At 42.9% G+C, this 23,771-nt stretch overlaps 4 protein-coding genes across 8 annotated transcripts in view; 2 read left to right on the top strand and 2 right to left on the bottom strand.

Annotated features, from left to right (window-relative positions):
• nup205 (nucleoporin 205) overlaps window positions 1–7,764 on the bottom strand; it is a 16,369-nt gene extending 8,605 nt beyond the window's left edge. For 2 of the 4 annotated variants that reach the window (XM_014336163.2, XM_014336164.2), the window contains exons 1-21: window positions 7,548–7,764; window positions 6,895–7,037; window positions 6,567–6,738; window positions 6,256–6,400; window positions 5,784–5,943; window positions 5,371–5,599; window positions 5,110–5,274; window positions 4,830–5,005; window positions 4,549–4,665; window positions 4,306–4,443; window positions 4,025–4,175; window positions 3,543–3,748; window positions 3,277–3,459; window positions 2,855–2,905; window positions 2,335–2,544; window positions 1,987–2,224; window positions 1,711–1,900; window positions 1,444–1,564; window positions 1,127–1,205; window positions 882–1,046; window positions 633–757 (exon numbers count right to left, since the gene is read on the bottom strand). In XM_014336163.2, the coding sequence (XP_014191649.1) occupies window positions 633–757; window positions 882–1,046; window positions 1,127–1,205; window positions 1,444–1,564; window positions 1,711–1,900; window positions 1,987–2,224; window positions 2,335–2,544; window positions 2,855–2,905; window positions 3,277–3,459; window positions 3,543–3,748; window positions 4,025–4,175; window positions 4,306–4,443; window positions 4,549–4,665; window positions 4,830–5,005; window positions 5,110–5,274; window positions 5,371–5,599; window positions 5,784–5,943; window positions 6,256–6,400; window positions 6,567–6,738; window positions 6,895–7,037; window positions 7,548–7,575 (3,192 nt within the window). In that variant the 5' untranslated portion in view covers window positions 7,576–7,764. The remainder of the gene's footprint in view (window positions 1–632; window positions 758–881; window positions 1,047–1,126; window positions 1,206–1,443; window positions 1,565–1,710; window positions 1,901–1,986; window positions 2,225–2,334; window positions 2,545–2,854; window positions 2,906–3,276; window positions 3,460–3,542; window positions 3,749–4,024; window positions 4,176–4,305; window positions 4,444–4,548; window positions 4,666–4,829; window positions 5,006–5,109; window positions 5,275–5,370; window positions 5,600–5,783; window positions 5,944–6,255; window positions 6,401–6,566; window positions 6,739–6,894; window positions 7,038–7,547) is intronic. The other 2 variants (XM_014336161.2, XM_014336162.2) reach the window with 1 other exon arrangement.
• Window positions 7,765–8,015: 251 nt separating this feature from the next.
• On the top strand, window positions 8,016–12,662 carry agk (acylglycerol kinase). The gene is made up of 14 exons (XM_005930368.3): window positions 8,016–8,272; window positions 8,353–8,392; window positions 8,474–8,553; window positions 8,641–8,716; window positions 8,818–8,943; window positions 9,060–9,154; window positions 9,310–9,379; window positions 10,969–11,048; window positions 11,134–11,191; window positions 11,393–11,540; window positions 11,636–11,733; window positions 11,868–11,938; window positions 12,022–12,106; window positions 12,227–12,662. The coding sequence occupies exons 1-14, from the start codon at window positions 8,163–8,165 to the stop codon at window positions 12,359–12,361; spliced, it is 1,272 nt and encodes a 423-aa protein (XP_005930430.1). The 5' UTR covers window positions 8,016–8,162; the 3' UTR covers window positions 12,362–12,662.
• A 535-nt stretch (window positions 12,663–13,197) lies between these two features.
• dennd11 (DENN domain containing 11) lies at window positions 13,198–19,174 on the bottom strand. Its single transcript, XM_005930372.3, has 9 exons — window positions 18,577–19,174; window positions 17,985–18,084; window positions 17,732–17,890; window positions 16,898–17,051; window positions 16,651–16,789; window positions 16,321–16,452; window positions 16,078–16,228; window positions 15,870–15,938; window positions 13,198–15,762 (listed from the first exon to the last, which is right to left on the bottom strand). The coding sequence occupies exons 1-9, from the start codon at window positions 18,986–18,988 to the stop codon at window positions 15,567–15,569; spliced, it is 1,512 nt and encodes a 503-aa protein (XP_005930434.1). The 5' UTR covers window positions 18,989–19,174; the 3' UTR covers window positions 13,198–15,566.
• A 127-nt stretch (window positions 19,175–19,301) lies between these two features.
• On the top strand, window positions 19,302–23,511 carry wee2 (WEE2 oocyte meiosis inhibiting kinase). Of its 2 annotated transcripts, none has more exons than XM_005930369.3 (12): window positions 19,302–19,612; window positions 19,941–20,207; window positions 20,304–20,512; window positions 20,695–20,752; window positions 21,096–21,265; window positions 21,363–21,484; window positions 21,566–21,712; window positions 21,787–21,885; window positions 21,964–22,049; window positions 22,163–22,333; window positions 22,473–22,621; window positions 23,014–23,511. In XM_005930369.3, exons 1-12 carry the CDS (start codon window positions 19,463–19,465, stop codon window positions 23,177–23,179), a joined length of 1,794 nt encoding a protein of 597 aa, XP_005930431.1. In that variant the 5' UTR covers window positions 19,302–19,462; the 3' UTR covers window positions 23,180–23,511. The 2 variants fall into 2 exon arrangements, with proteins under 2 accessions (XP_005930431.1, XP_005930432.1); XM_005930370.3 differs by having other exon boundaries at window positions 19,335–19,612; window positions 19,894–20,207.
• The last annotated feature ends 260 nt before the right edge of the window (window positions 23,512–23,771 follow it).

The raw sequence follows: 23,771 nt of genomic DNA, 5'->3' as shown, positions 1-23,771 counted from the left end.
CCCCATTAGAACCCATGAGAAATGCAAGAAATGCATTATTGCTCAGTCTGCAGTATCTTTCCCAGAACAAACGCCAATTGCAAAAAAACTACTAAAAATAAACCCAGCACAGCAAGAAGTCCAGAAGAAACGCAGAAGAAAAAGCTGTTTAGAACAGCGCGATGCTGCAAAGAGTGAACTACCTTTGGCACAATGTAGCAGCCTTTGCAAACAAAGCAAATGATCTTGGTTCCACTTACCTCTTACCCGTGACTCCAGTGGAAATGTCAGATTCAGGATCTGACACAGACTGATCCATGTTCTACACAGTTCTTACAAGTTCATAGAAGTTTCTGTTCAGTTAGAACCAAATATTTGAGTTGATGATTGTATTTTTTTTACAGTTGTTGTAATTTGTGTTTTAACAATTTTTTAAGTCAATCAAAAAATTGTCCTCTTTTTTTTCAGGCTACTTAAATTTATTTTGGGCTACCAAAAACTGAAGAGTGTCCGAATTTGAAATATTCTGTAACATAAAATCCTCCTGCTAGCTGAGCTACATCTCTCACTGCAGAGATTGGGCCTCGTTTAAACAGGGCTCGCCCGAAGGGCTACCAGAGATTTTGAATTTTGTGAGCGCTGTTAAATATTACCTGGTAGCAGAGCTCAGCCAGGTGCGGGGCCTGCTGTGTGAGTGCAGGTCCCGATCTTTTCTCTGTGCCTCTCTGCAGCCGACTCAGGATGGCGTGCAGGCAGCTACGCGGGCACCCTAACACACCTGTAAGACAAACACACTTAAATCATCCGATTTTCTTTCCACTTAATCCATAAAAGGTTCAAACGGTGTTAAACATCATAACTGCTACTAAAATGAACATATTCACTGTAAAGGCCAAACTCACCCGGGTCCTGGAGATTGGTTGACGACACAGGCTTCTTCACTTCATAGCCCAAAAGATAAAGGGCCAGATTTGGTGCCTTCAACTCCAAAGACGTAATGAGCAGGTTCAAAATATGGATCTGGGTTTCGTGCCGGATCCTTGCCACCTTCTTTTGTGAGTCTACGTCTGAAAGTTAGTATTTAAGGTGTAAATTAGTAAGTCTGAGTGTGACAGGTTTAATAATTGATAGGTGAAGATCGTCTCACCATCTTTCTCTGTGCCCTCCTCTGCGTCTTCATTGTCCAGACACTCCACAAAGCCTGCCATGAGCTTGTCACTTACAGCCTGAAGTGGAGACGTTTAAATTAATGTCTGCTTTAACACAGCTAACGCTTACATGCACACAGCAAAAACACCCAAGGTTTCATGAAACCTGTTCCAAGTCACCTTGAAAATTTCAATACTGTTCAAGCCGTTTTCTTACACAGATCTAATTTACTAATATATACTGAAAGACAAACGAGTTTATATCGAGGCAACTGTTCCATCCAATTCAAAGTATGACACGCGTTTCCAGACGTACCTGGTCATGTGTGAAGTCTCCCACCAGCCTGATCTGAATGTTTGGGTAGTTGGCGATGCGACGCAGAATCTTGGCGCTCTGGAAGGCGGCCTCTGGGTTTGAGCTGCTGTGGTAAAGATACCTGCCAAAGACAAACGGCAGAGTTCAGAACTGTGCTGCAAAGGCTGAGTTATAAGCTTTACTGAATAGCCAACATTAATAAAAAATGAACAAAAATACATTACAGTTCAAACATTATTTTAAAAAATTAAAAAAGCATGTGTTTACCTCGCAATGTTGACAATGTGATCAGCCCTTCTGGTTTGAGGGCTGACGCCTTGGAGGAGCTGCTCCAGGGGAGAAACCAGCAGAGAGGCCTGGCTCTCCCTAAGAAGATCCATGAACACTGCTTCCTTCTGCAGAGCCAAGTCCAAAAGGCACAAGCAGTGCAACACTGCAGACTGCAAGTGCTTTTTACCTGTAAGGGCAGAGTGATGCACTCTTCTGTCAGAACAAAGACACAAGTTCTCTCCATTTGCCTAACAGCGGTGCATGCTTTCTCACCGGGGAAAGGTGCATAGGTGTCCAGCTGGCGGACCCCCTCCTCCAGCAGGCTGAGGCAGAGTGCCAGCATGGGCGAGTCATTGAGCAGGTGGAACATGATGCTGTGGCCCGGAGGCTTATGGGCCGGGACCTGCTCACCCTGCAGTTCCACAATCTCCTGGACAAAGTCAGACGGCTGGGGCTCGTAGTCTCGCAGCAGCTTGTGGAACACCTCGAGGACAGAGTCGGCTACCTCCCACTGGGAGACGGCAACGAAATGAAAGGGGGGGGACAAAATGAGCAGATTTACACAGTTAAAAGTGAATCTATGTTTCGTGTCTACACCTTGACGCTAGGAGGGAGCATTACCTTCTCAGCAGGGCGACGATACGCTCTGGTGGGGAAGGGGAGGAACACAGAGTCACGCAAGAAGTTCAAGTAGGGCTGAAAGCCGGGCACACGCAACCCTGCTCCTAAATTAACGGGCAGGCTTCCCTCCACCAAGGTGCTGATCAGGTGGCAGAAAGATCGTGTCAGTGGGTACTCCTCACAGCTCGACTCGATCTCATTCAGCTCCACCTGATGGCCATGAAAATAATTCACAAAGTTTGAGTCACGTCCCTCTTTTTACAGGATGTTTAGCAATCGATCAAATGAAAGTAAAACTTTTAGTCTCCAGCTGTTTTACTGATCTATGATGCAGATCTGTAACGGCCCAATTACAGCAGACCTGCTCAGAGCGCCAATTTTATAAACAGAAGAACATTTAAAGACAAATCAGACCGATAACCTGTCTGCATTGTTTTTCTTTACAACAAGACGGCTTAAATGTCACCCTCTGACCATTACGCTTGCTGAGGAGAAAAAACAAAAACAACTAAAATCTCACCTCTATCCCTGCTGCTTGTCTCTGTCCGGGGGCTCGCACCGTCTGAAGGATCTGTTTGACAAGAAATGAAAACAAAATGAGAAGCTTCAAAACACAAAGTTACAGATAGAAACACAAGAGTGACGATGTTTATTTTCTGGAAATTAGGTTTTAAGAAATGGCTGCAATCATGAGGACTGGACATTTGCATGTTTACAGCATCTTATAGTCATTTCAGTGGTGAGAGCATTGGTGTCTGCTGACAGCTTTAGTGCAGAAATTAAGCTTAACATGTAGAGAAATATTGTAAGAGTAGAAAGGGAGTCTGTGACTTTCTGATATTATCATAATTCATATTTTATTTGCACATGACAAACAATGTTGACCCTATCAGTGTACACTCTTGTCATTTTTAATAAAAATAAAACATTGTTCTGTTTTACCTGCGTGTACTCCAGCGACTGCCAGAGTGAAGCAGCGATCTCCGGTGACTTTCCAAACGCTGCCAGGCAGTGCAGGAGCTCAGCTTTCAGGACGGGAGGAACGCTGCACTGAAGCAATCCCAACATCACGACAGCTGGGGTCCACTGGGGATGCTCGCACAAGGCCAGTCGAGCATTTTCACTCTAGAGAAGATAGAAATAAACATCTGACTTTGTGGTATTTTAAACCCACATAGAAGCACAAATCCATGCCTGTTGTGGCATACCCATGTGATGATGGTGGTGAGCAACTGCAAAAATGAGGTAAGTCCTTCCATCTCTCTTTGGGTGATGCCCCTGAGTGGCGGGTGGCGGTAGTGAGCCGAATCTGGATTGGGGAGGTCTCGTCGCAGGTTTTCATGGTACAGCATGAGTGAGTGAAAAAAATGTTCCCAGGACACCGGACTGCCTGAAACTCCCTGGATGTTGTCACCTGAACAAGATTAGTATGCATTAGAGAACACTGCAGTACACGCTGGTAAGGTTTTGATTTAAATAATTATAAATAATAATGAACCCAGACAGTATTCTAATGGTGTAAATAAAATAAAAATTTAAATGTTGTTTTATTTAAAAAAAACCAGACAAACACATTATTATTATTACAACATAATAAGGTTCCTTTTGTGGAAAGGCTTAACTTCAAATCGAATGTGTTGATTTCAACTGTAATATCACTAAAATAAATAAAGACTAAATTTAGTCTTACTGTGTGCTGCCCCGTTGGTCTTAAGCAGGCTGAAGCAGTAATGAGCACACTGAGGGCCATTGGCAAGTCCTTTTAACATACGGAGATAGGAGATGTAGAGGGTGGACGGCAGAAGGTCTCCCATCTGACGTACAAACTTGGACAAAACCACCTGTGTCAACAATCACAAAATATAAAAACACCTTTAAAGAAAAAGAAGCCACGGACACACACACCCCTCCTCCCCAAATCTAAATCAATTGGACAATCAGTAACAGTAGTCACAAAAACACGAACCCTACCTGTTTATGTGGAGGTCTTTGCAGGGCCATTCCCAGATAAGAACCCTGCAGGGAGCTGTGTTGAAGAGACTCCGTGGGACACCAGAACTCCAAACCCAGCTCTAATCCAAATGGGTCCTTGCTGTAAAACTCCCCTATCTGAAAACACAAACCAAAAATTCTCATCGATCAGTAATAAAAGGTTAGAGGTAATACTGCCTCGTATGTATATATGGATATGTAAAAAACAAACAAACCACTAACCAGGATCATGAGGTGGTCCAAGTCCTTCCGCAATGACGACGGAAGCTCGCTGTCCATCTGTAAGGACATGTGCACGAGGCGGGCATCCTCATCGGCACGGTTACGAAGCTGCTTCACCTGCAAAAAGCCAAAATACGCTTGTTACATATTTAAATTAAGATGCAAAAATAAATAAATAAATGAAATGTGACAATTACAGAATGTTGAATCTGATAAGTTAAAAACCATATTATAGTTTTACATGTCAGTCTTAAGTTAAAAGCACCTGCAGCATCTCTTACCTTCATTGGCATAAGAGCCAGAAAGTCTGTGATGAGTGAATGGACGCGGCGGATGTAAAACTCTTCCTGGGAAAAACTCTCACATCCCAGAATGCCCTCTTTCATAAACAAGAAGACATCGCCCAGGAGAGCCTGATCAGCCAGAGCCTCATCTGCCTCGGTGAACTCAACCAGTGCTGCACAAAAATACACGTACAATAACATGAAATGGCTGTTATCTCAGAAAACGTAACAATTAGAAGGGGATTTTTAATGGAGACTCAAGGAATGCAGTGCTTACCTGAGCCCTGTGGCAGCTGGGAAAGGACTCTCAGCAACAGAGCCCACGCCAGTCGACACACGGCCTGCAGCCCCGGAAGCTTCCATGGTTGGCTGTCCATCAGGCGACTGTGCACTGCAGACACATACTGCCTTTCTGTCAGCAATGGAAGTGCCTGGAGCAAATCTGGAGGAAAACACACACACAGGCAGATGATTTTTGGAATCGGTGATTTCAACAGGAAAAAAAGAAAGAAAACCAAAACCATCAGCACGAACTTACCATCTCTATCTTCAGTCCCCTGCTCTATGAAACTGACATCCAAGCAGTAGAGCAGTGCCATAACCAGAGCCAGGCTAACACTGTCCAGTGAGCCATCAGCCTGAGCTGTAACTGTCTCCAGGTGGCCAATGAGTGCCAGAGTGTCATCTTTTGACAGGGGTGATTGGCAGGTCCATGAAAACAGGCTGTCTGCAAGCGCCTGTCGGCATTCCTTGATGAGGTCTGCAACCTGGTGACAGATGCAGAAACTACATGTAATCCATATTTTCCATAATGCACTCTGCATTCCTACACTCTATGTTTCTATGTTGAGAGAATTAGTGGCACTGTATTGTTCCTTTAACACTGGAAAAACAAAACAATTTGAAGATTTACATCTTTGGTTAAAATTTATACAAAAGATTACTTCCCACCTCCTTCCTGTGCTTTTCGTTGCCCAATCCGCGTTCTTTCTGCAGGCGTTCAAACTCACGCGTCACGCTTATCTCTGACACCAAAGTTAGGATGCGTTTGGTCAGACCTTGGCTCATGAGCTCATCTGTAAATCGTGTTGTCAAAGCCACCAGCTCTCCACTGAAGGAGAAAACAAATGACATTGTCAAACATAAGATTCAAATAGAATAGAATAGAATAGAATAGAATAGAATAGAAGAATCCTTTAATTGTCCCACAAGGGGAAATTTGGATGTAACAGCAGCCAGAAAGACACATATACAAACAAACAGTACACAAGACACAGAACAGAAACACACACAATTTTTACATATTTACATCAAGGGCAATGTTACCAAAAAAATACAAGCAGGACAAAAACACCTTCATCATACAGGACTTTAACAGCATTTATCAATGTTTCATTGTACTACTTTTAGACACCGTTATTACCTAAGATCCAGGGTGAAGGTCTTGCCCTGTCGTGACTGAATGAGTGTGCGCAGAGAGTTGGCCATACAAAGTTTTCCATCCCAGTAAAGTAACACGGCCACTAGGCCTCGTGTCAGTCCTGGAAAATAGGGCTGCTGCTGTTCACCTGGAGAGAGATGATTACATAAAAGAAACAGAGCTCAATCTCAGTGTTTGATCAGGACAATCCATAGAACCTGCTACACAATTAACTACAGTGACACTTTACCTATAAGATGAAATGGGATTAATCTATGCTGGATAAAGTTGGGGGGTTTCCCCCTTCATGTTACCTGCCAAGAGAAGCTCCAAAGCTGCCAACTCTCCAATGTCAAAGAGATCACTGAGGATGAAAGCCTCTGTCAGAAGCTGTTCTGGAAGGAGCCGTGACCCCTGCTGACCTTGGATGGCGATGCCTTCTGTGCTGGCTTTACGCACCTTCTCTCTTTGCTCTGCACTTTTTGGCTAAAAATGAAGAGAAGACAAGACGCTGTTAATATCAGAGTCTCGGAGGACAGACTGTAACTACAAGCTACACATTGGAAGAAAAAAAACAAACACCCGTGACCTGCATGTGTGAGAAATTACAGTGTTTTAAATGACCTATTCATGCCATCTTACCGGGTTCTTAAAAAGTGACAGAAAGTGAGGTTTGTGTTTCTTCAGCTGTAGGTCTAGGAGGTGAACACTCTCGGGCTGTCTCCTTAACACAGCTCCGTCCACTGTCTCCCAGAGCTCTTTCAGTGGCCCCCACAGACTGGCTCCTGACGGAGTAAACACGCTTCAGATGGGTCGTCACACAAGTATGCAAACAACTAATTTCTAGTCATTTCGAGTTAATTTGCTATAACTATGCTTGTTAACACCACTGCGGCATTTTGCCTATCCTATAGACACTAAAAGATTCCAGAAGTATAGTACAGACACTTCTTTGCCTCCCCGGAGTTGTTAGTTTCACTTTTATTTCAAGCTGATCTATCAGACAAGTCGTGTCATCCCTCCCTGCTATTTCAGGTTGAGTGTGGGAATTAGTTCGGTATAAATGAGTAAAACTAATTTGTTATTTAACCTCAGCTAACTTAACGTCTATTTGCTATGGGCAAGGCTAAGCTATGTTAGCCTGACAGACCCAACAACATGTGGTCAAAACATATCATAATCGACAAATCTGCGGCCAAAAAGCGCATATATCTGCGCTTCAGTGCATAACAGAGGTTGAGATTTGATGCAATAATTAAACAAAATCCAATTATTTAATAAAATATACACCTTACCCGAATTTACCGCCATCTGCGCCGCCATGATACGCTCACTAAGTTGGACAGAAGCTTCTGGGTTTGTGCCGGTGTGAAATTTAAAACGATAACTTCTGTAATGCTTTGGTCACTTTTAGTGAACAACGGATCTATCAGTCCTAATTTAATGTCCTCGCTGGTTAGTTGAGTAGATTAAATATCTTGGAAGATTTCATGATTATGTGGGCTCTTTTCAGGCGGGGTCCTCCGAATGATGGCCCCGTCCTCATTAGCAATTATGGGAATTGTAGTTCTTGTAAGTTAAAGCGTTTAAGGCATTTAATTAAATCTACAATCTGTAAACTTTAAAAAAAAGATTAAAAAATAAAATATTTTTAGGAGACTTATATAAAGCAATACTTGAAAAAATATGCAACTAGAAATAGTTCCGAAAAAAAATCAAAACACAAGCGGAACCATGAGTTTGAGGCTCTTGTTTTGCTTCCGACTGTTTTGACGGTACACCAAAATGCCCATGCTAGTCTTACATCTGTGAGTCTGTGACCGCTGTGATGAAAATGTGTCGTTTATGACGTTTAATGATCTGTACCACTGCGCTAAAATTGAGGTTTTGAAAACAGTTTAATCACAGTCATGGCTCGAGTCGTGAAAGTGTTTCGGACTTTGCGAAATCATTGGAAGAAAAGCACATTTGCAGTGTGTGTCTTGTCCTACGGTGGATACTGGCTGTATGGAAAACACTGGTGGGTATTTCATGCTATGAATGAGACAGAGTGCACAAATTCCCGTTTTCGCGTCCTAATTATGTATAATGTTTCATCAGTGACAGCGTCCTGCGCAGAGAGGCGTGTCTATTAGCCAGGGTAAGGCGTCACTGAATTATTACTCCAAAACACAAGTTTCCTCTTTGTGACAGTTATCCTTAACATCATCATTTGTGTTAGGAATATGGACAGCAGCAGATAGCACCACAGGAGCGAATCAGGAAAGCAACTGTGATTTTGAACCCTGCAGCTTGCAACGGGTAAGACGCATAATCTCCAGACGTCTCTCTGAGTCTTGTTTAATTTTTCTCAGAATATTTACAGCTTCCTGTGTTAATTTTCTCCAGGAAAGCCAACAACCTATTTGAAAAGAATGCTGCTCCTATTTTACACCTGGCTGGTGTGCAGATTACAGTAGTCAAGGTATTGTTTTCTATTTCAATTGGATATTTATCAGGTAATAGTGTCTCTGAGAGTGTCACAGAGCATGACATCACATCCAGATATTACATATCCCTCTACAGACAGACTATGAAGGTCAGGCTAAAAAACTGATCGAGTTAATGGAAGAAACAGACATGCTGATCGTGGCTGGAGGAGATGGCACGTTGCAGGAAGTGATCACAGGTTTACTGAGAAGGCCAGACCAAGTAGGTGTAATGTAATATAGTAGCTTAATCTGACATCAGTTGTCTGTAATAACTATATTCAGTCTGATACTTTAAGTAATTAAATCTTTCTTTTGGTGGATGTTTTCTGACCACAGGACGTCTTCAGTAAGACACCAATTGGATTCATTCCACTAGGCTCCCATAATTCCCTCAGTCCAAGTCTTCATCTCCTCAGTGACAACAAGGTCAAGTAAGTAATGTTTCAGCATCACACACAAAAAGATCATTACATATTCCCACGACAAACTTCACTGGGTTGTTGTCATGTCACTCAGTAAATCTATAGTACAGAATTCCCGATTTCTTCCATTAACTAGAATGTTTTTAACGTCATTCATTTTCCAGGGACATCACATCAGCGGCACTGTCAATACTGAAGGGAGAAACTGTACCGCTGGATGTGCTTCAAATCAAAGTGAGAAACTGCTCTACATAGCCTTAAAGTTACAAACTAATGTCTGCACTTATTTAAAAACATCTTGCTGTTTTTAACAGTAAGCCGGTAAACTGGATTCATAAAGCACATTTTCCAAAGTTATTTAATATTTATTTTAAAAGCCATCAGGTAAAATATATATATATATATTAAAAAACATATATGAATATTTATTATAATAAAAGAAAATTACAAGAAAAAATAAATGCGTTTTATAAGTGTTTGTGAGTATTTTCTGATTTTTCCATGTGACATTATTTTTCAAGTTTAAAAAATATATACGTTGATTTATTTTGATGATTTTCTGTTATTCTCCTTTTGTACCACTCAAACTTATTTATTCATTCATTGACTTTCTTTTCATATTTTGAATACACGTTGGCCTAAACGTAAACATAAACTATTATTTTTAATTTTCTTCTTAATATTTAATATTCTCTTTTGCCATGTTGATGACTTTAAATTCAGCAGAAGAAATAAGCAAATTTAAATTCAGGTCTTCATGCAAATTATTTCATGTCCAAGGTGTGTAGTAATTAAAAAAAGTTCTTCCCAGAGACTTCAGAATCCTTGGCACTCGGGCTGTGCCATATCATATCATCTGCAATAATATACATTTTTCCATGATATAAAAGTCTCATATTGCAGTATCTGTCCCATCTCAGTGACACCTGTTTATGTTTCCTAGCGCACACAACTGAAAGACAAGCCAGACTGTCTGACAGCAAGCGCTGAATTTCAGTTTTCAATTAGGGTTCAGTAAATAAGGAGCTACTTCAACAACCTCTAAAAAAGCACAGATCAAAACAAACAAAGAAACTCTGTGGAGTATAACCAGGTCAAGAAGGAGGAGAGACTAGCAGCTGGTGATGTGCTACCCAAAAGTAAACAGATGACACAACTGCATACCGCTGCCATATGATAGGATGAGCAAACAGTGGATGGAAATTACTGGCGTGGTTACGTGGTGGAAAAACGTGACTTTAAGCAGCTCGACCCACGACACCAAATCCCAGGTAGAAAATATGAGGTATAGAGAATCATATACCCATCCCTTTTCCTGCAAATGGTCAATAATGGCCGACTCAATAAAGTAAATAAAGTATGCAATGGCAAGTTAGTGACTGTTTCTGTAATTACAAGTAGAGATGTGTGGTGCTCTGATTCTACACTCAGTCAAACGAACAGTGTTTGACTCTTAGAATATAAAGTAACAAATAAAATACAATAAAAATACATAAATAAATTGACAACTAGCTAAGTGAGGAAGTAAATACAAAGCTGAATGCATCATTTTAAAAAGAAGTACTTTACATATACATGTTGTTATCCTTGATATTTAATGATGCACTGAAACTATTCTCAGTGCTATAAAAGTGGGAATTTAAACATGAGACATGTTCAAATGTAGTTTTTAGCCGTCAGCTGTAAAAGACTGATGAAGTATTGCTGTCAGTACCCACGTTTGTGAATGTGAGAACGAGGTGACATGTCTACTGGGAGAAACTGCATTGTTTTAACACTTGGACAGGAGTTTGACTTTGAAGTGTATGTGCTTGTTTTCCCAGGGAGAGAAAGAGCAGCCAGTCTTTGCTCTGATGGGACTGCGTTGGGGGGCTTTTAGAGATGTGGCTTCAAAAATCAGCAAGTAAGATTACTCAACACTGTAACTAGACGAGGAAGACAACGATTCTTTACATATAAGAATAATTAACCATAACATTTCCCTACAGATATTGGTACCTCGGACCGCTGAAGACAAATGCGGCGCATTGGTTTAGCACTCTGAGGGTAAGGATGTTCTCTTTCCTCAAACATGCTGGCAAAGCGATTAATATGTGCAATTTCCCCTTATTTTCTCCAGCAAACATCTCACTCCATTAACCTGTTGTGGTGTAAGATTCACATCCTTACAAAAACTTGGGGGTACATTTTGAAACGAGTCAGTTGGTGCAGCGGTAATGACACTATTTATTCACTGCTATGTTTTAGGAGTGGCCTCTGGTCCGGGATGTCTCTGTGTCCTATTTGGCTCCCACGCTCCGGCCCCCCGACCTGCCCCCTGTGAAGGCCCCCAGGCCGAATCTGATCCACCGCATCATCCGCAGGCTGAAGAACTACTGGAACCCACCAGCTGAAGGTGAGCGAATGTGACTGAACTTGAACAACTTGTAGCACAACAGCCCAGGACACCGTTTGTCTAATTGTTGCTTTGGTGGTTGTGTGTTTGGTCAGAGCTTCCAAAAGTGGAAGAGCCAGAGAAGTGGGAGGAGCAGCAGCTGTCAACGTTAGAGCTCTTTATTCAAACACACAACAAAAACCCAGTGGAGAGGGTCAGTTAAAAACCATTATATATGTAAAGCTGTGTTGCTATTCTTAGAAAAACAAAAGAAAACATCATGTCACTGCCCCTTTTAAGTGCTCTGTGCCTCTCGGAAGTTTTTGCATTCTTTATTTTAATTTTCAGCGCATCAATGACTCCCTCAGGATCAGTGCAGAGCCTCACAACTTGACCGTGGGCGAGTTCATTACTGCAGGGTCAGTAGTGTTTTTTCCTAAATTTCTGAAAGTGTGTGATTGTGCAAAATGCATTCAATGATTTTAATCCTTCTTCATAATAGCAATAAAAAAGCAGCAGACCCGACTGTATTCACTGAAAATGCCACAGAATTGGAGGCTGGTGCTTGCTGGCTGCAGCTGCCAGAGGTCAGAAATCCTTTAAAATCAAACCTGCTTTAAGGCTGTGATTCTATAAGTCAGTCTACTTCCAGAAGATCAGCGTGCGAGTTTTTGCCCTGACATTTAACTTTGCCACGGTCCCCGCAGGGCGCCTCTGGCTTCTACAACATCGACAATGAGGAGTATGAGGCGATGCCTGTGGAGGTAAGGCTGTTGCCACGGAAACTCCGCTTCTTCATCAGTGCCGAGCGCAGAGAGCAGCTCCTCTCACAGATCCAGTGATGAGAAAACAGAAGCCGAAAGAAGACAAGAACAGCGGGACAGAAGCCGAATTCGAGGGAAGCCAAAGAACCAGATGCCATCAAACCCAGAGTTCACCCTCAAAATGGATTTTTGCTTCGCCAGCAGTTTTTTAAATGATCATGAAGTGCTGATGGGGGCTGTTTTACTCCATGTAAACATAAAATATTCAGTACCAGTTACAAAAACAACTACCTTACAGGCTGTTTGCTGTATGTAAAAGGACCAAGGCTTCTTTTCTAAGCCAGTAACCCATGTACAGGCTGTCTTACAGGATGTTTACTGAAAAGTTCACTATTAACATGGTCAATAAAAATAATGTCTGCCCACCTCGGTGCAAACAGTTTTTCTCCCTTTGTGATATTTATGTGTTCGATATCAAGGTTATAAAGCCATCCAAGCTGCACTTCTGCTGGTCTTCTTGGAAAAATTGTCGATCTCATTTAAAGAGAAAGGAGCAAGTGACTGAGTGAAGATCAGTGTGGGGACGCTGTGCCGACCTGAGTGTTTTGCAGTAGCTTGGACCTGGAGTTTTGGCACGCTGCACGGAGATGCCGAGTCTGATCGGACAGATGGCGTTAAGACAGCAAATCTGCAGGATTAAGCTTGTGGCTGCTTTGTGGGGCCCGTTGAGAATGCTGTGGGTTCATTTTGGTTTGGTTGAAAAATCTGAAGGTTTCAGGCGGAATATAAACGTAATTTCTACGTTTTTGCTACAGAACGATTAAATACAGTTTGTTTGTTTTTTTTACAAAGGAGGACTATTAAATTGAAATAGAAAAATGATGCGGTGTTAGAAGAAGATTAGATAACACTTGAACCGTATCAGTGTTTTATTGTTTTACAATGGCAGTACAGTGAAACTGACAGTTGCTCATGCTATTGAGTTCTCGTGTACATTACTGACATCTCTTACAGTGTTTCGCATTAGTAGAGGTGAAGACTTGTTATTGTGTGATTACGCTTACAATCAAGAAAAAAACAGTCACACTATTTGGATACGTTGCTGCATGTGTGCAATACTTTTGCCGTCTGTGACATTCAGTAATGTGAGAAGGCTGTACAAACGAATCATTTAGCTAATGCTGGTACACATCTGTGAACAGTTCCACAAAGAAGGCATTTTATACAGTGGTTTGTGTTGTGCACATTCCCTTTTTTTCTTTTGAACATTAAACATACATCTGGAAAACAAACGCTGTCAGAGGAAAGATGATATATCAGCTGATAAGTGAACAGACTAGGTAGTCAATCGTGGAAAAGCTAAGGTCATTCTGAAGTTCTCGTGACAGTGTACGTAATGTTTTCAGAGAAATCAGTCACCTTGCTCTTGTAAGTTGAAAAACGTCACATTATGATAAGGCCCCATTCAAAAAACAGGGCTTAAAGGGGACCTACGATGCTCATTTCCAGGTCATGTTTTTGAATGGATACTACTAGAGTTGCTTTGCATCACTCAGAGTTCAAAATAATCCTTATTTGTCTTAAATACTGGGCTGTGGTGCAGATCTTTGACGTTTTAGTTTCTCTTCCTTTCAGCCAACGTTCTTCTGATTGGCTGCCCCTCACGAACAGGAGGTGGGGCTTCTCATCTACACAGAAGCAACATCTTAAATATATAACACTGTGAAAAATGACTGTTCAGAGAATCTGCTTCCCAGACCTCGTTATTTGAAACTTTGGCCATGTTGGAAATGCAGAATAGGTCCCCTTTACTACCCTTTTCTTAAATATACAACACTTAGTGCATTTTATTTTCTTAACAAAGCCAGAAAAAATATGCTTGGGGTGGAGTACGCCAGAGAGAAAGTTAAAATCACTTCTTCAATTTTATACAAGGCAAACGTCAGACTTATGTGTTCCAACATGGAACAAATTATCACCGTGGTTGGCAAAGGGGTGGCTGAAATAAAAGCACTCTGCCAGCAGTATTCAAAAGACACAGTTGGCCCATTTCTAAAGCTGGGTTCACTGATGAAAGGACTGAGAAAAACAGACGGAACAGACCGAGTCCTTGCCGTGAATTTGCCCACAGAGGAGGAGTTAAAGCTTCTGCTCGGCTCAGGACGTTACAGGGTTTTTTAAACGCGCACAAAGAGATCTTTGTCATGAACACATCTGAACAGGAGCTGATCAACAAACAGCTTCATCGATTACGCTTTAGTTAGCAGAATTCTAAGAGACATATGAACTTCTGCTCATGAACAAGGCTCTGCAGTAGTTTGAAAAAGAAAATGTGACGGCTCATTTACAGGTGCTCCCGCTCTGGAACAACTAGATGGCTCAGACTGTAAATCATAAAAACAGCATATAAAAAGTTCAATTTAAGCGTGACTGTGTGTATCGGGAAACAGTCCCGTGGTGCAGCATTCACAATAAGTGTTACACATTCATTGAAAAGTCTTCCACCGATTATGACAAATGAGAAGCTTCGACGTACAACAATGCAAAAGGTTTCCAGAATGCGTCGATCTCCTGCACTCTGTGATATCTAAATATTGTTTAAGGTGCATGAAGGTGAGCAAGGTCCTTAGAACAGCTTTTCCCTTATCACTCAGATTCATATTGCTTCCCTTTTCAAAGGCAATTAACGTGGTCCAAAAGCTTTTTCCCCCCTCAACCATTTCAGGAATAGTCAGACAAAAAAACAAAACATAAGAACAGAATTACAGCTGTTATTCTGAGGTCTGTGTGATTCCCCAGGAAAGATATCTGAAGTGCACAAATTCATTTCGAGGAACCTTAAATCCATTTTTTAGACAAACCACAAGTGGACGTCAAAGTGCCGGTGACTTCACTACAGTAGCAGGTGCAATCATCAGACAGTTTACATTTTCATCCAGTGCTTCAGTCCTGGTCACTTCATCAAAGTCAAACAAGTATGCACACAAGAAAACTGGTTCAGACAAAAACAGCAAGGAGTGACTCGCATAAGATGTTAATGGCCACAAGTCTGCTCAGCAGTATTGGTGTTTATCACCCACTGTGAGGAAGTGCACAATGTTAGGTGTCCTTTTCTTCCACAGTGGTTGGAAACAGTCTCCTCAGGTTAAGATGAGACACACACACAGAAGAGACGAGAGCAGATGAAGTCCCAGGATGGAGGCAGTGTCTTCAGAGTCTTGTATTTGTGACCCTAGTAGGCACATATAATCCAGGCTTCCGAGTTTCCCGGGTTGAATGGGGTTCAGGGGCAGCAGAGGTTGTCTATGACCAGCGTTACATCGAAACCATAAACCTCCAGCAGGTCGGCAAGGAAGGCTCGATCTCCCTGGGGATCCAGCCCCATGGCCCTCACGTGCTCACCGGTGAGAGTGGGGTCGGCGCTTCCTGCTACCTCTGACAGGGTCTGGAAGATGCGGTTATTAAGCTCCATAAAGAACCTAAGATGAGATTAAAGGCAACTGCATTAATACGTGGGCCACACTGCACTTGTCTGAGTATGACTCAAGTCCATTATCAACCATGCAACCAGCTGTCAAGGACTCACAGGATGAAAAGCTCCTCTTCATTTGATGTGCAGTCTTCACCCACCTCCTGAGAGTACAGCAGCAGTTGCCTTTGAAAAGAAAAAGTCAGTCACTGTAAAATCTAAAAATAACAAACGCTCATTTTGCAGCGTATTTCTATGACCACAAAACAAATGCATTTTGCAAATTTAAACAAAAAGAAAGAGGAGCGACACAATTTTAACGCACCTCTGCTCAGTCAGCTTCCTGTATTTCTCCTTATCTGAGGCGGTCAGCCTGAGCAGCTGCTGCAAATGGCTCCTGTGAGTTTTCACATTCTGGTTATCGATATAGACGTCATACAGCTCCTTTTTCTCCTCAAAGATCTTCTCCGTGGTGCCTTCAAACATATCACGTGGGAAAACATGTCTATATAAAAGAACTCATCACTTTATGTTGTAAATGAAACATTTACAGTTAAACTTCACTCACAGGCCACGTATGACAGCTCTGTTTCCAGGGCAGAGATGTCGGCTATGTTGATGTAGAAGAAAGGCCGTAATTCAGGCACAGAAACTCCAATGCCAGGTAATGAAACGTTGGCCAGGCAGCAACAGCAATACACTGAGGGAATATGAAAATACTGAATGAAAACCCTCCAAAAAGAGGAAAAAACACCACACATGCTTCTCTGTTTGACTATTCGTTACATCTTGATCCCTTTGCATCACATTATTGTGAAAACAGAATGTGCATACGCAGTAAATCACATATTACTAGAGCTATAGAAAAATGTGCACAAGCTATGATTAAGCAACTCACCCCTGTAGCAGACAACTCCTACAGGTGGAGGCGAGAAGATGAGTATGCGCTTCCGAAGCAGCGCGAACTTCCACAGCACCATTATTTGCTCCCCGAAAAACTGGATGAACTGGGACATGCAGCCAGCCGGGTGGGTGATCTACAGGGTGCAAGTAGTGGCAAATGTGGTCATTTTTGGGGTTACGTTCGATGTTTCAGAGCATTCAAGACAAGGGAGCATCAGTAACCAAAGTGTGTGCTTTCAGACCTTCATTTCAGGGTGCATGCAGCGGCTTATATTAGTAACACTCCAGGTCGGGCAGGCGGTGACTAGTCCGTTTCCTGTAGGGGGAAGAATGGCCTTCTTATCCTCATAGAAGGCCTCTAGTGGAGAATACTGGCCAGGACACTGCAACTGGTGTCTTCAAGGGGATGACAAGGGGGAAAAAGAAGGAATGTGAGCAGATTAAGCTTGAACTCACTTCTTTCTGCACATTCCCACCGGTGCTCACAGCTCATGTTACTGCGTGGACTTTAAATTGTGTATTCAGTATTAGCCAGTGTTTGGTCCTCCTAACGCAAGATCACAGATTGTGCAAAGCAGAAGTTATCCATAAATTGCACAGTGAGATCATCTGAGGCCAGCTGTATGAAATAAATTTAACTTTTCTATTTGATTTAACCACTTAAGCCATACAGATCACACATTTTAGGCTTGCTACTGCAAAGTGTCACACATAAAATGTAGCCAGGATTTCCACACTCCCTTCAAGTTACAGCAGATCTGCTTTAACTGTAACCCAAACCTGTGGTTGTGTCACATACTGTATTTCTACAGTCAGTGAGAGTCAGGATTTTATCACAAGGAGAGCAGTGTTTCAGAAGAGAGGAGGAGAGATGCTGTTAACAGTATTTTCTTCACTCCTGTGCTAAGACTTCATAGAAAAACTGCATGTCAGTGGGTTCTTGTGACAAAAGCTGCAACTGGGATCCTGAGTTCATGTTTAATAAATGAGCCTATATTAAAGGCAGGCATATAAAAAGGAACCTGTGGGCAGGGTATGAAGAGGAAGGAAGAAAACAGCAACTCTACATGTCTGACCTGACTTGGTTCTCCAGGAAGTGCATGTAACGGTAGAGCAGAGTGTAGGACGGAGACAGAATTCCCACAGACTTCATTCTCGCTCCTCGTTCCAGCTCACTCTCCACGGGCATGTTCGCAAAACATGCCAGACCGAAGTAGCCACCCTTACGGAAATATCTGTCCAGTGGGCATAACGGAGAGCAGGAGACCGTCAAACTGACAGATTTCTGAGCCTCATTGAGCTGAAAATCTAACATGTGGAAGTACGTACATGAAGTCGCTGGTGATCCGATGAGAACCGCTGGCCATTGACTTGAATTCAACACCATCCAAGTTGATGTCATGAGGCAGGCACCACTCTATCATATTCCCTGCCATTCACAAATACACACACACAATAACCCATGAAGTCACTTCCTACACTGTCTACTTTCATCCTGGCAACTTCCTCCAATCCTGCATGTTAGTCATGTGTTAGCCAGAGGTCAGGGAGAGCAAGAAAGAGGTGACTCAGCCAACACAACTATGTAAAACGTGAAGAAACTTAGGAATTAGAGAGTTCTGATCTATTCTAAACAAGATCTAAGTGGAAGGATTTCCCCTTTAGACGATTTGGGACTTCAGTAACTTATTTTTGCATGAGCTTTAAAGGATGTTTGACTTTTGTCTCGTGTTGAAAGGTTGCCTCACAATAGTCGAGGTTATTTCTTCGTTGTGGCTTTTATGAAAACCGTTCAGCACAATGCAGGGTTGCACAGATAAAGATGTCAAAACATCACATGATCATCATTTCTGCGGTTACGCAGTCCATGTCTGAGAATTTTAAATGCGAAGGATAAAGAGACCAAAGTCTGCTTGCTCACCTGATCTTGTATCAAAGGTAACCACAAACACAGCCACTATCTGGTCTTTTTCCTCCCACTGATCCTTCACTGAGAGGCCGGGGAAAGGGGCGTTACGGTCTGCACCGAGAGGCTGCGGGCGATCCCAGCCGTGCCCGGACAGCTCGGTTCGGCCCGGGCTTCCGTCCCCTTTGACAACAACAGCAGCTGTCACATTGCGTGTCGGACCGGGGGGGATGATGATGGTGGTGGCGTCGATGGTGGTGCTGCTGCTCCACCCAGTACCAGCCGCAGTGTCTGTCGGCGCACTTTTCTCCGCCGCGGAGTCTTCTTCTCGCGGCGGCTGAGGCGTAGGTTGAGCCGCCTGGTTCGGATCGGGCGGTGGGATCTCCTCCCAGTCCAGGAGCGGGGCTCGGTCCGACTGTTCCACCATGGTGCTGCTGCAGCCTCCGAGGACACGAGAAAGAAGGGGAGAAAATACACAAAGCTCCGACGCGTCGAGCGGGTTAAGCACGGCGTGAGAGACGGATCATGCTTTCCTGCTGCTCGCGGAGTTGTTTTCTATGTATTTGTAAGCGTGTCACATCCACGGACGGGGCTTCTTTTCCTCCTCCTGCCTCACTGTTTTGATGACGTAGCCCGCTTCCGCCCACGTGTCTATATTACTATTTAATACAGTGACCTATTTTTTTTTTACATTTCCCCTGTCAAATACACAAACTTTTAAGTTACTTACAACAATGAATATTTGCAACTGCCCTTAATAATGACTGTAATGCGACTTAATAGGCTCATTTAAAAAATATCTTTTAATGAATTTTTATTCTTACTTTCAATGTCAAATGTTAGCTTTACGTAATATCCCCACACTACCCTAACATTAACGAAATATCACATTTCTTTACTAATGCTTTACGTCAAGGTGTTTCTTCAATTACCACAACTCAACCAATCAGAGAGCTGGATGACTGAAACCGGTGGCGTCATTTATTTAAACAGGAAGTCATACGTATGTGGCGCGAAATTCAAGCGTGTTGGCGTGGATGGTCATTTGTTTGTAAGTATACGTGATAAACACACGTTATTAGGGGTATAAGCAATATGAGAAACATCTTTCGAGCTTAACGTTTTTGCTGGCAATAATAAAACAACTGGGCGGGGAACGAATTAATTTGACTTTTAGTGGGCTGCTTAAGTAACCCTTTATCCTACACTAGGCCTCTGGCTTTAGAGGTGTGGGGGTGTAACTGTAAACTTGTTACCTCTATGAACAAGCAGGCTTCACATTTTGTGCATAACATCGGTCCAGATTTTAGCACAGCGCTGTTGTGCTCTCAGGTGTAAAAGGATATGGCATTATAAAAGAAGCCGTTCCCCAAACTCAGGCCCCAAGCATGGCTACTTTATTTGATGGAATCAGCCAGCAGCTAGATTTTTCTAGCTGTGGAGAAGAGAGCAGCAGCAGCAGCGGTGACAACTCTGATGACAGCACCTCCAGAGTCTACAGTCCCACCTCTGCCTGCAGGACCCCCGGAGCACAACGTCACTTCAGTAGAAGCAACTCTTTATGTTCCCCTCAGCACTGTACCAGCCCCATACCTTACGCCTCCTGGAGGAAGCTGAGACTGTGTGGCTCTCCCAGCACACCCAAGGTGGGGAAGAATATAGAGTAAAGATGCTTCTGTTTCCCGTCTGTGTGCTTGAATGATGTTTGTTTGTTTTTTCTTTGTCTTTCTCTCTTACTATAGAGTTTGCTATCAAAGGCCTCCCAGCCTTACTCCAGTCTTAAGATAAGTCGTCAACAGCGAACTCTGCGTTTTGCATCAGCTGCCGCAAACCTAATCACAGCACCTCTCGTCAACGTGAATCCTTTCACCCCAGACCCGGTGCGCAGGAACAGCGAGCAACCGTGGAGGAACAGTTGTAGAAGTGACGATGATGATGACTTTGGCCGCAAGTATGCGATTCCACCTTATTACATGCCGGCTGTCACAATAAGAATCTCCAACTGATGACAAAAAGGCTTTCAGGATTCAAATTGAACTAGTTTTGGTCTAAACTTAGAGACGTGTCCTGATACACAGGCCTGACTTTTGTAGTTCTGTATATAAAGGGCTAAATGCCCTTTCTGTATTCCAGGTTTAAACACAGCCTAACGTCATCTGAAGAGGATGATGACGCCTTTCTCCCACCAAAGGTACAAAGCTATTTTTACCAGTACTTGTGTTGAATGTAGCCCTCCCCTTTCAGATGCTTCTGATATGATTTCATCATCGGGCTTTGTCATCTTCAGCTGCCTCCTCACTTTGTGTTTTGTCCAAAAATGACATCCTGCCAGCCCTACTTCCGGAATTTCTACAAGGAATCTCTAGCAGAAAGAAAACTGCTGTCAGAATCCTCACAAAGTGATTTCCTTGTGGACTTATTACCATATTTGGTGAATCATCACAGAAGAAACCCCAGTTCTCCTCTCATGCGGAGTGACGTGTGCTCTTTCTTTAGAAATCTTTCCTTCTTACCATGTCTGTTTAATCTGGCAGAGACGAGCTGTCCAAGCCTTTATGCTGTCACGCTATGAGAGCGAATTCCTGGAGCTAGAGTGCATTGGCGTGGGTGAGTTTGGTGCAGTTTATAAGTGTGTGAAGAGGCTGGATGGTTGCTTGTACGCCATCAAGCGCTCCAGACGACCCCTGGCAGGCTCTGCCAATGAGTGAGTCAGCACCGTTTCTGTTTGGCTAACATACATCAGCCCTCCCTATCGTTTAAACACCTTCACTGATAAGATTTTTTTTTTGTTCTTTTATTAGGCAGCTGGCCCTAAAGGAAGTGTATGCACATGCTGTGCTTGGGCACCACCCACATGTTGTCCGATATTACTCGGCATGGGCTGAGGATGATCACATGATTATTCAGAATGAATACTGTGACGGTAGGTTTCAAATCGGCATCTAAAGTAGAATATAAAATGAAGGACGGCGTTGATTTTTGTCTTCCCGTGTGTGTCCCTCAGGTGGAAGTCTTAATGGCGCTATTGTAAAGAGGGAGGCAAAGGGAGAGCTGTTCACAGAGGCAGAGTTGAAAGATCTGCTTCTGCAAGTGTCTGTGGGTCTAAAATACATCCACGGCTCAGGCCTCGTTCACTTGGACATCAAACCAAGTGCGTCTGTTTGACCACTTCTCCCTTTGGACGTTCATTCACTGCCTCGTTCCTAACAGTTTTTTTCTTTTTAGGTAATATATTCATTTGCCACCGCCCCAGCGCAATTGTGACGGGTGAGAGTGAAGAGGAAGAAGATGGAAACCCTTCAACCAGAATCATTTACAAAATCGGTATTGATGTTGAATAAAGTGCTACCTTTTTGACCGATTTATTTTTGTTACCGTCAGCTGACTTTGAGTTTTCTGCAGGTGATCTGGGTCACGTGACATCAGCCACCAGTCCTCAAGTTGAGGAGGGGGACAGCCGCTTTCTGGCCAGTGAAGTCCTGCATGAGGTAACTGTTCTGAATGCTCATTCGCATTAGAGGAAAACTGGTTAGTTGCACTTTCCTGTTTTGTGGTGTTTCTTGTGGTAATTTCACATTTCAGTTGTCTCACTGCTCCCCAGGATTACAGTCACCTCCCCAAGGCGGACATATTTGCCCTGGGCCTCACGGTGCTGCTGGCTGCCGGGGCTTCTCCTCTGCCGCTAAATGGAGATCAGTGGCACAGTCTTAGAGAGGGGCGTCTCCCCAAGCTGCCACAGGAGCTCTCGCCTCCCTTTAGAGGTTTACTTCAGGTAATTCTGTAACCTTGTTGTTTTAAAAATATTTCATTTAATGCTATTTGAACACTAATTCTTAGTTGCCACCTGTCTAAATATTATTTTTACTTGTTATAGCTGGAATAGCTTATCTTTAGCACTTTTTCTCTGTCAGTTGTTGCTGGAACCAGACCCAACAAAGCGGCCATCTGCTAGGGAGCTTTGCAAGCACACAGTCTTGAGGGAGAAGAGGACTGAGAGGCTGGCTGCTCAGCTGCGAAGAGAGTTGACTGTAGAGAGGTTCAGGACCGCCATGCTTGAGAAGTAAGAAGAAAACTGAAAATAATTTAAGCTGCAGTCCCCAGTTCGAAGGTTTCAGACCCAAGTCGCACTTGAAGTATTGCAGTAATTAATGGAGATGATGGGAGACTTTCAGAGTACTTATAAGTCACTTATAATAAATAAATAAATGCATTGTTAAGGAAGTGAAACCCCAAGAGAAGTTATAGGCCCAAGTGTTGCTTCTGAAGCGGTGACAATGCAAAAAAAATGCACGAATCGTACCAGCAGGTGGTGCTGTTTCATCTCAGCAATGCTGTAGTAGTCGCCTGTGACAGCCTGTAGTAACTGCCCATTCCTATGTTCATATTTAACAGGCTGGTTTTGGTATCTTAATGACTAATTATAGTCGAAAACACTTTCATTTCCCCTTTCAGAGAACTCCAGGAGGCCCGTCAGGCAGCTTTGTCACCCAAGCAGAACCACCTACAGGGGCACAGACCACCTGTCAAGATGGGCTCCCTCCCCAAACCAGGGAGGAGGCTTGTTGGTAGAAAGACTGCAAGATCCATGAGCTTTGATTGCCCAGGTTATGAAGTCTGAGATGACGTGAAGCCTAATTTTCTGTTTTTTGCTGTGGTGTTTACTGTGACACTCTGCCAAGAAGTTGTGGTAAAGAATGCAGCAGAAGGCAATGTAGCGTGACTCCAGCAGCAACCATAACAGAGACGATCGCTACATAATCTTATTTTACGTTGTGACTCCGACTTAAAGCATTGGACAGAACTGCTTTAATTATATTCTTTACTCAAACATGTTCCAGGTGATCATTTTAACATCTCATAACAAGTGAAGACCAGTATGCTTAACAAGTCAGGCACTTGGTTGTTGTTGTTTTTTTTTCTTTTAAAACCTGTAAATAAACATTTTAAGCATCTTATCAGCATTTTATTTTGTGTTTTGAGTAGACTGTTTTATTTTGTTTTCCTGTGTCTCTGTGGTGACCTTTGTAATCCAGAAGATGAACAGGGACTTTCCAGTGTAGTGTTGCTCTTATCTAGAACTACAGCCAACTGTATTTTGGGCTTGAAAAACATGAGCCACCATACTGTGAAAGTTATTTGAAAGGCTCTGTTTGTCATAATTTTAAATACCAACTGGAGTATAGGCTTCCCCAAGACAGATCCAATTAAAT

The sequence above is a fragment of the Haplochromis burtoni genome, unplaced genomic scaffold (assembly GCF_018398535.1).
Source record: "Haplochromis burtoni strain Fernald_Lab_line unplaced genomic scaffold, NCSU_Asbu1 Contig_127, whole genome shotgun sequence".
NCBI classification, from domain to species: Eukaryota; Metazoa; Chordata; class Actinopteri; order Cichliformes; family Cichlidae; genus Haplochromis; species Haplochromis burtoni.
The sequence above is the reverse complement of the archived record's forward strand: the minus strand, read 5'-3'. Positions and strand labels throughout refer to the sequence as shown.